The sequence below is a fragment of the Perna viridis genome, chromosome 1 (assembly GCF_037379345.1).
Source record: "Perna viridis isolate PV_CMFRI_1.1 ecotype Kerala chromosome 1, ASM3737934v1, whole genome shotgun sequence".
Classification (NCBI taxonomy): domain Eukaryota; kingdom Metazoa; phylum Mollusca; class Bivalvia; order Mytilida; family Mytilidae; genus Perna; species Perna viridis.
Genome location: NC_142445.1, coordinates 63,115,110 through 63,129,996, shown reverse-complemented (window position 1 = coordinate 63,129,996; position 14,887 = coordinate 63,115,110). Strand labels below are relative to the sequence as shown.

The window sequence follows — 14,887 nt, the reverse complement described above, 5'->3', positions numbered from 1 at the left end:
GTTAATGATGGACGACAGATGACTTAAATGGACACCAAGTGATGAGAAAGGCCAGGTAAGCTTAAAACTAAGACTGGTTATGTGGTCTTATAACATTTTCTGAATAAGAAATAAAACTGAATTGGTTGTTTTTTGACATGCATGAATCATCTCCAGTCTTTTTACAAAATCTGCTACTTAAATCACAAATCAAATAATTTTTCCAAGATAGGGATGGCCAACCATTCAACAGTATAATGGCACCCCAATGTTTAAGGAAATGACATTATTGGTCTTACATTACATATGCTAAAAATTCGACCTAAGAGACATTTTGGAAAATAACCATTTGAAGTGTACATTAGGACGATCCTAACCATACATCAGGAAGATTTTAACATATTGGAATCAGGACTTACAAATTGAAAGAAGGTATGAATACAAGTTTCTTTGAGAATGTTTCAGGTTTCACTTATCACATATTAGTATGTATTATTTATGTAAAATTATAATTGCATCGTCTTTGCCCCTTGAAAGCCGTAATTTGGTCTCATAAAAATATTCTAATATACTCTATAAGTACTGGCTAGGAAATAATACCTTGTAGATGTTCCTTTGCGAATATCACACATATCACACTTGTAAGCCTCTGGTGAGTTTCTGTACGTACATACACTGCATTCCCAAAAGCCATCTTCAGGAGGTTTTTGTCGTTTAGATCTGTGATGCAAAATACTACAATAAGTAGGCAGAACTGGATTAAGATGTGAACATTCACAGATTTTGTTCATTTCTTTCAAAATTGTTCATATACATGTATGATTTCGGGAAATCAGGGAACTTTGAACTATGTGCCATAAGTAAATGTACACGTGTGTAAACTTTCTCATTGCACAAGATTTTGGCCTTTTAAATGTAGTGCTAGTACCTCCCAAAGTTGGGGCCATTTTACACACTTTAAAAAATAAAGCCAATTTTTGGAAACATTCTTTGGGAGAGTGGAAGTAATTATAGCCATACAAATATCACTGACATTAAGATTATGAAATGATTTATAGTACACCACTACACGTACATGTACTTCATTTTGATATGCATATAACACCAGATAGCAAACTTCTGAATGAAATTTAACTCAAGTATATACATATATATGTGTATACTGCATTCAAAGAAAAAGGTACGTTTTTTTCAACGTTGTTTACTACGATTTTTACAATGAATTGTTATGTCTTGATTTATGTCTCTGTTTTATGGGTAAGGTTTCAGGGTAAGAATACTAATATGATTTTTTTCACTTTTTTGTGACATAACAATTTGAAACTATAAATGCATGATGGGTTATATACATAATATTAAGTTATTGTCAAAAAAAAAAAACAGCCTGAATGTGCACAAGACTTAGTAACCATGCAAATTACACATACAGCCTGAACTTTTCAACAATATCCTAATATTGTTTTTATTCTGCAATGAAATGGCAGTAAATTGTGCTCTCTTGATTGGATCATATTATTACATTTGTACACCTATTGCACAGGTAATGCCCAGTTGCATAGAAATCTTTAAAAAAAAATATGGATGTCACCTATAATACAGGTAAAAAAGTACATGTATACTGTGCTGTATTTCAAACCTTGTATTTCTATAGGAAGAAAATGATTGTACATACATTGTATCTGCTCATGGTAGTCTACATGTACATGAACTTGAATAACTCAAAACAGTCACTGTACAATATACTTCTCAAGATGAATATATATACACTGTACATGTGTATTTGCATGCACAAAGTTTGTACACTCTCCTACATTTTATTTTGTATCTATGTACATGTATATCTTCTACTATGAAACTGTCATGAAGACAATGCAGGGGTACAATGTATGTCAAGGAACTTGGGTCATAAGTGTTGTTTCAAGGGTTCTCCACAGCCTATTAAAAGTACATGTACATGTAAGTTATTTCACTATATATCTTCTGTCTGAATCTTGTTCACCCTAGCACCTGTTCATGCTGAATCCATGTATTCTTAATACATGATTTACTTTAAGAATATCATACCCATTGGCAACAATAAAGAGATATTCATGTGTATACAACTGTATTTTTTTTGTTGTTGCATTTGAAAGCATATAAGTGGTTACGGCAACCATGAAAATAACAAAATGCTTCGAAGAGAACAGCTAGATATGCCTGCAGAAGTCTGACCCTGAATAGATCAGGCAAACATAGACACATCTTACTAAGTTCAAGCTTGATACAACCTAAATTTTGGAATGTGGTCGAAACATTTTTGAATTAAACTCCAAAACTGGGAAATTCGCCCATATCTGTATAAATCAAGTCCAATTACTCAAAAATGTAAAATCCAAAATATATTAGTATCAAATGGTCACCTTACACAAATAGTAGGGCTACAACAATACATCTACCTCACAATACATATCGTGAAACAAGAGTGACAATACAATACGCAACAGCATGCTGGCCTATATATTTTCTTCAATTTGGAACAACGAATATTAAACAGATTAAATATGATGACTTTTGTTGAAGCCAGGTTTCATTCTTAGTCTATAACCTTGATCTTAACGAAGATTAATGATTTTTTCCTCACAAGACATTTCCTTCTCTCCTATTTGTGCAGTAATTTCATTGATTGTTTGAAAAAACAAAAGGCTCCTGGGCGTCGGTTTAACAAAAAGTCGTAAGTGTGAAATTGATCGTAAATCATTACGTCACAATGCTATTTTAGTTTATGACGTCATTACTTACGATCAATTTTACACTTAAGACTTTTTGTGAAACTGACACCAGGAGCCTGAATCGCTCACCTTGTTGAATTCTGCCTTTCAAAGGCAATAAATTTAACAAGAAGTTGTCCAACAATTTTGACTCAGGAAGTCTTTGGTAGGACTATCACAAGATCTTTTCAACAATTGAAGTTTCTTTTAATCTATCATAGTTTTCAAGATATTGACTGAAAACTATTAAAAAAAATTATTTTTCCCCTTTCAAGGGCAAGAACTCTTACAAGGAGTCTGAAGACTTTTGAAGTCCTAATAATATGGATCATTTTGGCTACTGAAAGAATTTGGATAAATCTAACGGTTTTGGAGATACCTGTGAAAAACTACTGTCTGACCCCTATGTTTTATTTTTAGTAATTGCAGCCATGTTTTTTCGACAAATTGAAAATCCCCACATCAGTTCTATGCAGTATACCACAAGGAACATTCATACAAAGTTTGGTTTCAATTGGTCAAGTAGTGTCAGAGGAGATTTTTGAAAGAAATAACATTAAAAATAAAAAAAATCGTTGAAAAAGGGCAATAACTCCAACATGGCTTAACGGATTAAAACCAAAATTTGACCAGAGATAGATCTCATCATGCTAAATACTTTTACCCGTCAGAATTCAGCTAAACCTAATGGTTTAGGAGATACATGCGAAAAACGACTGTCTGACCCCTATGTTCTATTTTTAGTAACGGCGGCCATGTTCTTTGACAAATCATAAATCCCCACGTCAGTTCTATGCAGGATAGCCTAATGAACATTCATATTAAGTTCTAATTGGCTGAGTAGTTTCCGTGAAGAAGCGCTTTACATAATTGTTAATGAAGACGAATGCCAAGTGATGGCAATAGGTCACAAGGCCTTTGGCAAGGTGAGCTAAAAATTACAACTACCTGTATCTAGTTCTACAAGAAATAAATGTTGTTAAGAAAAGCATAAAATAGAAAAATTTGCATTATGATGCAGTGTTTAGATTTCTCAGAAATATACAATAAAATGCAGATCAGACTTCAATACAAATGTATGCTCTACATCAGAAATTCTGAAAGGGAACTAAAACTCGAACAAGGCTAACAAACCCTATACTCAAGTAACATAAAAATAAAATAAAGGTGAGCACATAATGTAACATACAGAGGTCAGAAACTCCTATGCTACATGTTAAAGTGCCCTATTCCCTGCACCCCTCTATTTTCAAATCCCAGCTAGAACACTTACATTAAACTTATTTTTCTGATGCAACATCTTTAACACTCAATTATTGCTTGCAAAAAGGTGAGGGAAATTTATGTGCTTAAAATATGTCCTACTTGCATCCACTGCATTGAAACGGAAATTCACTAAACTTATTTCTTTCACACATTATTTCTACAAAAAATCGTATAATGGCAATATTCAGGGATGCACTTCAATTTTTCTACGTGTTGTCATAACTTGATGATCTTAATTTCATTCAAAATGACAGCAATTTTCTGAACAAGATCATACAAAAATATGAAAATGGGAAACTAGTTAAATATGTGGTTTCAAGATTTACGTTTAGCCCACAGATGTAGTTCCAGCACAACTACATTAATAATGAAAATGTGCATCTTCCATGTTCTTGTTCTAGCAATGCCGCCATACAGTATGACCTGTGATATAGTCAATATATTGGGATCTCACTGTAGTTAATTGTTTCATATAGACTGAGAAAAAAACGATGTCTGTAAAGTGTTTTTTTTTTCTTTTGTCAGAAGTCAATAACTTATTGTAAGGCCAAATCAATTTAAGTTTGTTTCCCATACCTACCCATAAAAATTGGTCTTTGGATCATCATAATTTTTTTAGCTGAATTTCATTTTCATTTACATTCAACTTGAAACCAATATTACTACCATGACCATAGAGCAAAATTTGAAAAATGGGTGAAAATCATGTAAAAAATTGGAATCTGTTCCAAATTTTCCCGTCCTTAAAAAAACTTGTTAAGGCAAAAAAGATATGTATTTCTTTCAGGTTTCATGCTTAAAAAAAGGGGAAAAATGTACATTTTGTAAGTAGGTATTACTTTTTTCTTTACCTAATTTTTTTACCTTGACTGCTCAAGTAAATGGAGCCAGAATCTTATGTTTATTAGTGCTTAGAACAAAATGACAATCATAATGCTAGAAAACCCACAAAAATGGAACAGGTAAGAAAACCAGAAACATATATTTTTTTTTATTTGGCCAAATTACATGTGTTTACACTTGGTTCCTAGTTCAAACATAACATATACTGACAATGTGCATTGTCCAGTGTTCCTGTTCTAGCAATACAGCAGGACCCATGATATAGTGGGAACAGAGTATACATTGTTTGTTACTTTGAACTCCAGCAGTGCTAGAGGTTGTCTGGTAAGCTATTTTCTGACCTAGTGCCATCTTAGCCTCTAGCATCTGACATGTTTAAAGTCACTGCAAATGTTGATAAGCTAAACATGTGTTTTATAATATTTAAAGTTTTTTATTTACATGCAAGAAGTTAAATCTACTGGAAATTTTGCGATAAAAATTCTAATTTTTGTTAAATCCTAGAAAACATTTATAATAAAGACTGTTATCAAAGTGACCAACCATTCTAAATCAGGTCATTAACTTTACAGAATACAATATATTTTGGACAATAAGAACTTGAAGTTGGTAATGGCAATTTGTTGGTTAATTTCTCAAATTAAAATCTGTAATTCAATCAACCGAATATACCTATTCAAAATGCTGAAAACCATATGCAGGGTTTTAGCTAGGATTTTTAGGGCTTTAGTCACTTTTGCGTACAGCATGAATAAAATATTATGGGCAGCAGAATTTTGTAAATAGTCAATAGTATCATAAACTTAAGACATAAACACTCTTGATATATTCATTTTAAGTTTACAGATACAGGCATAACAATAAATACAATAAATGTTACAACAAAATAACTATTATTTTCTATAAGAAAACATGTGTTACTTAATAAAATAAAATAGTTACTATTAGAAAAATAGTAAAATAGAATTGTTTTTTACATCATGACAAAGCTTTGATGCATTCAGTCTAAAAATTGCTACTATTTGACATTAGCTACTATTATGGTATGACCTGACACTCAACTAATAAGTGAAAATCCTCCTGTCCTTTGCCAAACACCACACCTCAAAAGCCCTCTTCAACCTAAAACTCCTCAAATCAGAAGGGTGTAGACAGATCTTTAGAAGAGAATGCTATTGATTGATGAAACCTCGAGCCTGTTCCTAAGATAGGTCTTGATCAGATAGTACCTACTAAATCCCCTCTCAGTCACCAGAAGGTAACGCAGAAACTAGACCGACAGAAAGGACGTTGGCCACATTGGCATAGTCAACTGTAGAATGTTGCACTCTGTAAGCGGTTGCTGCATGATATCTTACTGCTGGGTAGTAATTTTTGTGTGACCTCAGATCATGAGTAGAATTGAAGACGTTCGTGATATTGTGATTTCGTTTCAAGAAGAAAAGAGAATCGTAAAATAAATATTAATCATTGATTAATACTTCCTAACTGTCCGCTATTGCATTAAAATTAATTGAAATCCATGAGATGACCAGTCACACATCGGAGACATTGTTTTTGTGTGCATTTAAATTTCTAAAAAAAAAAATAGCTATAGATGTTGCGAGGTTCATGAAGGGTTTGTTTTTATATGGGAGTAAAATCGGTTGGTATCCATTAAAGATTGAAATCGTTAAACACGACTAACCCTTAAAATAAGGATATATATATGTTACATTTTAAACGTACTTAAAAGCAGAAATGTCTCGTCAACTCAAGGCTTTTTTCGGCAGTCAAAACAACAACTGAAGTTGAGAGAGAACTCTGGGATTACCTTTTGTGGTCCTAATGATCAAACAATTGATAAATTATTATTTTTAAGGATTATTAATGATGCACATATCAGGGATGCCAGGTTAACAACAACAGAATGTATTTCACACCTGGTTGACCAGGTAATTAGCAAGCTTGGGGTCATAAACTTGTCAGAGCGTAAGGCCAGGTGAAATGATGTTAACTTTCGATTGATAGTTTTTAACAATATTTTTATTTAAGGTGACGAAAATTTATCTGAAATACTTTTTGAATGGAATTTTTTTTAATACACTTCTCAAATTTTAAGTGACGAAAACAATCTAAAACATTTTCGTCATTTAGGAAATCCTTTCGTAAATGGCGAAAATGACGAGCGCTAGCTAAATCACTGCATATCATATGTGAAGTTCATTTTAACTGTTTTTACATAGGATTTCCAGGATTGCTAGATTTTTTCATCAGGTAGGTCATTTGTTTTTCTTCAATTTAGTCACCTTCTCCCATGTTAAGGCGAAGAAACTGTATAAAATGTTCTAAGTGGTAAATATTTTACTAACATGCTGCCGATTTCATAGAACGTAGAACTGCTCATCATATTCATAATAGACTTTCAGTCACTAAAGACACTTTCAAGACAATTTTACCTTGACTGTCTTCATATAGTTAAAAGAAGTATGATTGTAGTAGAATAGTCATATTTTAAAAAGCGAACTCCCAGTGCAGTGTTTTGAACAGACGGGAAACATAAACAAAGAAAATGTCTAATAAAATGGAAAGTTTGGATTGACTATGCACAGTAACTGCTTTTTAGGTTACACTGAGGAAAATTAACGGGCTTTTCTACCTGTTTGATGAACGTGTTTCATCCATTTATTTCCCCTTTAAAAGAAAATCATAGGTTTTGGAAGAAAATTCGCCAAACTAAATTAAAATGGCGGCGTAAATGTTCATGTGACAAAATAAACCAATCAGCAATAGCGTACTAAAATTAATTGGTCTGAAAAAAGAAGAAGTTAAAACCTAAAGCACATAACCGGTGTCACTCAGTTCCATTCGTTAAGGAACTGCTAGTTTTCGGTACGTTCATATCGTTAGCTATATGTTATACAGTACTTTTGGGGAATTATCTATATTCGCTTTCATGTTCATTCCTGTTTGGCGCGTTCGGTAAAAGCTTCTTCATTACACTTAAAGGAGACAAGACACAAAAATTTCATTTTCAAACGTTTATATTTATAAAAACTACAGTTTAGATGCGAGTATAACAAACGTTTCGTCATGTTCATGCGACAAAAAAAATCTATTTTTTCAATTCGCTCAGTTCGTTATAGTGTAAGAAAGCCTTTATGATGATCATATGCTTTTAGTGGTTTAAAGTTAGTTGTGCCACTCAATTTTGGGATCCCAACATATTGCTTATTCATCACCTGGAGGCAAGCATTTGCTGATTGTGTTATTGATCGAATTTGTACTTGGCTTACTCTATATTAGATTTGGTCACTACTAAAGAAACATCTAAAGAAATGTCCTATACTTCAGGAGCATTGTATATCTATCCTTTCAGTGGCGTGCTTCAACATACATGCAACAGAAATCAATCTAAATCCCCCTTTTCTGCACTACGAAAGGCTTCCATGTTGATTTGGTCCTGTCTATGCCACTGCCTTTCTTTTACCGGTATAAGAGTTTAGCTTGCATTTACAACAACTCTTCCGTAATATTTTGCAGTATAATAAAAGTTTAACATGATCGATGGCTCTAGAGACCTATGATAAGTATCTGGCTTTAAAAACAAAAACAAAAACAAGACAAAATAATGACAAAAACAAAAAAGAAACCAGAAAAGGGACATACAGACACACATAAAAACAACATGAAACTTATCTCGAATATTAGATTGTATAACACCATTTTGGTGGTATAAAGAGTCATTAACCCTTTTAATATACAATTTACATACAAGACAAAAATCAAAGATGACGTCATTCAAGTGACTGATATATAAAAAAAATATTTCCTGGTCTGAAAAAAAATAGAATGAGGTTCACCCATGCACACGGTTTAATTTGTATGATTTTTTCCTGAAGATTCTTAATTATATATTAAGCGCCTCCAAGAAACGTTGGGTATTTAGTGTTTGTTGATTAGACAGAAATACGATATCGACGGATGTTTCTAAAGAGGACGCTTACTCTGCTGATCCACCTCCTCAAGTGTTAAGTGATGTATGGATTGTAGCTCTAGCTTGAGTATTCTTTTAGTTATTTTGTGTTATGTTATAGACTGGTTTTTTTAAGCCGGTAATTATTCGACGTATTAGGTTGTTGTGCATACGAACCATAGCGACCTAGACACTTAGTGACATCTGAATGCAACCTAAACACTACATTTGGTGATACCAAAATAAAACATACACATAAACCTGGTGATGCATGTAGGCATTCCAGACATACGTTTGATGGTTCAATCTTAGATTCCGGCAAACCTATACATTAATCTCCATATTCTAGCATACAACTTAGGCAAATATCTGGTGTTCCTGTATAACACATATATATATACAGGAACACCAGATATGTGCCATGTGCCTAAGTTGTATGCTAGAATATACATGTACTTGGCAATACCACCTAAATAAAATGGTGATTCCTGCATGCAACATGTGCAACCTAGACAAACATCTGGTGATTCCTGTATATGATGATACAACGAAATTTTGACATTCCACCTGAATGATTGCTTAATTCAGTTCATAGCTAGAAAATTTGAAATGATTAATCTTGTCCTATTTCAAATTCAATATTAATAAATTGAACGATGTGAGTATATAAATCCAAATTTGATTTTAGACCCTTATTCACTGGATAATTGCAAAATGTATTATGATTCAAGATTGTGTTTAATTTGATTGATAAAAATGTTAAAATTATACACTTGAAGAGACAACATTAAATATTTCTTAAGCTGTATTCATTACCTTCATTCAATACTTGACATAAATACAGTCATGGTAGAAATTGGAATGCATTTAACAAAAATTCTTTATTGAAAAATATTTAATCCAATTTAATTTCGTGTATTAGTCTCATTGAAATTCGGTCTAGCAAGGCGGAGAGAATTAATATAACATGTTTTTAATAAACCTATCTCCTAAAATTAAAGTTGAATTACATTTGCTATCAGTCTCTCTTTCCTTTGTGTACATGATTGAAATATCAACTTTTGGCGTAAACCGAAAAAAGGCGATTACCAATATACATTTATAATAAAATCTTACTGAATCAGTCAATTATTTATTCTTTTATCGGCAAAAAGAGGTTTTAATCACATTTTATTAATATAAATCCAGCTTCATTTTCGCTTATTCAAATTTTCAATCACTCTTTGAAAATCAATATTGAGACAGCGAACAAATGCAAACAAAAAATAAAGTATATAAATTGCCTCATTTGAAATTCATACGCATAATGTCTACGTAATGAACAGTTAAAACCAATGTAGAAATCTTAATAAGAAATGGGGCGGGTTTTCTTTATGCAACGAATAACAATGTTACGGATAAAAATGCGAGTATATTCAAACGCTCAGCAGACGTAAAAAAGAAAAGGCTGCAGTTGGTGTAAAATGAAGCCTCCTAAAAATGGAGGAACATAAAAAAAATCCTAAATTGGATAATCCACTTGCTATTTTTCGCTCCCCAGCTACGACCACTCCACCGTCCTTGCAAGTACATTGATCTCCTGGGATATTAGTCGATAAATGATACTTGAGAATGAGGAAATATTCAAACATCATAAGATTCACCATGAAAAAATAACCAAAATACAATATGAGATATGTAGTCGAAAAAAAAAGAGTTTCACATGTCAAAAGATATCACAAAGAATAGAAATTTTTAAGTTTCATTAGATTCCATTTCCCCAAAAAATACTGAATCACGTAGCTTTAAATAAAGTTACACATGTCAGAAGATATCCAATCTTAATTAGACCTTTCGCACAAACAAAATAATGTTGTAGTACACTCATTTTATTTAAACATATGGAATTATTTGGTATATGACTTAAATTTACAAATATAATTATGCGCAATTAATTTAGATTTAAAGTGGAATAATCAGATTTAAATATAACATAAAAATAAACTGAAATTTATACAGTTATGTAACTAATTCAAACGTGCATAAAGTGAAAAACCACCCCAATGCTGACAAATTTTTATTGGTGGCAGGTGTAGAATGCCGTTGTTGAATGTAATTGGTCAATTTAAAGTGTATGGGAAAGATGCATTATACAACCAATTCTTAGATATTTTACATACAAAACTGGGCTCTTAAGGTCACGTGCTTACGATAGGCCAAAGGAGAAGCGTGACAAGGCAGTTTTCGATAGGACAAGCTCTGATGCTTCGGCCGTATAGCATAGTGCACTAGCAAGTAAGATATGGTATAGTTACCACATTCCATTACACTTCTATATGTATGTTACATAGAGTTGCTGTATCTAGATTTCGTTGCAGATCCTCTACTGTCTAGTCCGATACCATCAAAGGTTGTTCTATCCAGCCACACCAAGTGCTAATGTTAACACTCTGGATTTGCTTACGAGGAAGTGTCACTCGGTTAATGAAAAGTATATTTTATATAGCCTAGTTGGTCGAGTGGTTTAGGGCGATGTTGCTAGAGGAGGAATTCGCTTCTAAAAGAGTGAGCGACCAAATTTGGATCGCAAATTTGAAGCTTTGCATCAATTCTATAGTTTGAACGAACCTTAACACTTGATTTTTCTATGTTGATCCTTGCCGCACATGCTATAGTGGAAGTAAGATGGTAGCGTTCCCATACCCCCTTCTATATGTTTATTACTTGGTGTGGCTGTATCTGTATTTCATTGCAGATTTTCTATTGTTTTACCCGATGCCATGAGATTTTGTTCTATTACAAATGCTATCCAGATACATCATGTGCCAATGATCACGCTCTAGGTTTACTTATAATAGAGCAGAGAAGGAGTTTCGAATCCCGTTAAGGGAGTCATCGCGCCGATTTAGGAGTTCAGATGTAGCTTAGACTTTATATATATATATATATATAAATATAGAAGGGTCTGAAAATTCCCAACGATGTTAGAACTGTCATTCAATATTCTCAGTTACGTCCTGTTTGTACATGTAGCATCCTTATTGTACAAATGGACTAACAGATGTGTCGTTTGTGACAAGATTTTCACTTTTTATCTATCAAGTGGATGTAGCAACATATTCTATAATATATATTTTTACACCAAATATAAACATCTCAAATTTGCGATGCAATTTTTTTAGTCGTTCCATCCGCGGGACTCGAACTCGTACCGCTGTGACATCTATGGCAATGCCACCTGCACAAAATCCAGCGCCCTAGACCACTCGACCAGCTAGGCTATATAAAAATATAGCTTTCGCTACATATATATATATATATATATATATATATATATATATATATAAAAGATTTCACATGTGTAGATAATATATTCATAAAACTAGTAGTAAGATAAGTAAACAATATAATAGTTCTATCGATTTCATCCTTCTGTAGGGACTCTTCAGGATAACTGAATTGACGTCGTTATGGGTAACGTCGTTAATGGTAACGTCGTTAAGGAGGTTTATGACGTTCCAGCATTGTTGTACATTAAGTTTTTGTATTCCCGGGATTCAATTTCGACTTGAAAGTTTTTATGAAGTATCGCTCCATTTCATCCCGGTAACATTTAAAAAAGGCATAATTTTAAGGTATCCTTGCCACATATATCCAGATGGGCACTTACTGGTGTATTCCTGTATGCAGGATGTTTTATTTGTTCCTTATGAACACGTACCCGTTCACAAATTCCATCTCTGAATGTTTTTGTTGTGCCTACTTCTAAATATATATAGTTTTTTTCCGCAAACACCACATCTAGAATCTTCACATGATTTTATCGAAAATTCATTTTGTTGAGATTCAAATCTAGCTCTGGTTAGATGCTTTTTAAGATTTTTCGGTTGTCTCCGACTATAAATTAAATTCCCTTCCTGTACCAATTGTTTCATCAATTCACTTTGATGTAAAAGTGGAAGATTTGATTTGACGGTGTTAAATACGTTTGGTAACCTAGGACCGTATGTACTAACGAACGGTATTGCTTTTGTATCAGTTTCTTTGATTTTCGGGGTTCGTAATTCTTGAAGTGTTAATTGCTTTGCTTTACTTATTCCACATTTGAATAAATCTTCTGGATATGACTGTTGTGTCAGGTACGTTTTCAGTTCGTTTAATCTTATTTCCCGAATTGTATTTCCGATACTATGGCGCAAATCCGTCTGGCCATACAATAAGGAACAAATAAAACATCCTGCATACAGGAATACACCAGTAAGTGCCCATCTGGATATATGTGGCAAAGGACACTTTAAAATTATGCCTTTTTTTAAAATGTAACCGGGATGAAACATATCGGAAAGAAATGGAGCGAAATTGAATCCCGAGAATACAAAAACTTCATGTACAACAAACAATGCTGGAACGTCATAAACCGCCTTAACGACGTTACCCTTATATATATATATAAAAGAACTCCAGCAAAATTAGCCGGGATAATACTAAACATAAAATACCAAATAAGCTTTTCTTTACCGTAGCTTAGGTACTTTAGGGATTTCGACATTGAAAAATACATTGTGTCAAATTAAGCCATTTTACTCCAAAAACCCTGAGTGTTACAGCAACTGATCTTGGTGCTATTGTAAAGCTGAGACATTGGGCTAGATTATGATAGTCATATGTATGTAGTTTCTTCACAAATACTGTCCCAGGAAGACTTAGACACTCGAACAACTGAGTCAAAAAAATCTAGGCTTTTGGACCAGGTGGAGTACAAATATAGGCTTATACTGAAAAAGATTCTAAGAATATTCTTTGGCCGACAAATTGTTTCTATAATAGGAGGTATAAATATACCTGAAAATCACCATGGAGTTAATAAGTAGGTGGGAGGTGTCACGGTGGACCATCCCAGCCCTTGAACTAAATATGAAGACAGCACTTTCGAGTGGTACTTAGCATCACTCTTTATATTTTTCTGTCTATGATTGATGATTATTTATAAATCACCTTCTTTTCCTTCCTAGCTAAACATCAATTGTGAATAACATGATTGGAAAAAAAACCTGATATTTTAGAAATAACTGTAAAGTGTTTGCATTTAAACCTTAACAGGCTATGCCATTGGAACTTTCATTCTGCTGCGGTTGCAAGAGATAGTTGCAGATGCTAACAGGCTTTACTAATCTATAGACTCTAGGTATATCTTCGACACTGTAATCAGAATTCCCTGGAAATATTGACTTATATCACAGGGTCACGACGTCCAAAACTACAATTTTCTTGTCATTATGAAAATATTAATAAGCATACGTTGTCATGCACTGTGGCTCGTGGACATGGGTATCAACATAATTGAGGAGTTTTAAACAAAGGTGATTATCATAATAATAAGTGTGAAGAATGTATAAATTTCAAGATATTTTGGACATCGTGACCCAGCGAGTCAACATCAAATATTGCTACGATATCTCTGGCGACTGCTATATCTTCACACTGAAAAGAAAATTTTTCAGTTTATTCATATTGGATCAATGACCCATTTGGGTGAATCAAAATATTACTACGGGCCAATAATATGAAAAATGTAGTACTTTCGTACAAAATGTTGGCCATTGACCCATGCCACCCTATATTTTGAGGTATTTTATTTTATTTTATTATTTTTTTTGGCATTTTAGGGCCAATGGCCCATGACACCTATCTAAGTCATCCCTGCTCTGTAATCAGAATAAAGCTCTTTCATGATTAAACCCTTGTATCTTCCCATCATATTCATTCTATTAAGATGAACGTTGTCACTTTTGGTTAGAGTCACGATACAATATAGTTAGCATGCACAATGCAAAATCAGCTATCAAATGAGCGATGATAATAACACTTGAAATAGCCAGGACTTGTATATTGTCTATCATTTTCACCTGCGTCAACTGTGAAAGCAAATCTAGTAGCCTATCTACCCTGTCCGTCCGTCCGTCCTCCGCTCTTAGGGATACCTACTTTGTTTAATCTGTACCACAGAAGTATTTATACCCAATAATATTGAAGCTTTGCACATTGTTTTATATACATATTGAAACTTTGTCAATGTTTTTTTTTACATTTTTAGCATGATGAACTTGGCCATTTTTCA

At 33.2% G+C, this 14,887-nt stretch overlaps 1 protein-coding gene across 3 annotated transcripts in view; it reads right to left on the bottom strand.

The window, feature by feature from the left end:
* The window catches only part of LOC148629795 (uncharacterized), a 61,145-nt gene extending 53,545 nt beyond the window's left edge, over nt 1-7,600 (bottom strand). The window contains exons 1-2 of one of the 3 annotated variants that reach the window (XR_015917659.1): nt 7,474-7,597; nt 580-714 (exon numbers count right to left, since the gene is read on the bottom strand). Coding sequence is in view for 2 of the 3 variants with exons in the window: in XM_088557203.1 (XP_088413329.1) it covers nt 580-714; nt 7,474-7,499 (161 nt within the window). In the remaining variant the exon portion in view is untranslated. Of the gene's footprint in view, nt 1-579; nt 715-7,473 lie in introns of all 3 variants that reach the window. The other 2 variants (XM_088557212.1, XM_088557203.1) reach the window with 2 other exon arrangements.
* Nucleotides 7,601-14,887: the final 7,287 nt, after the last annotated feature.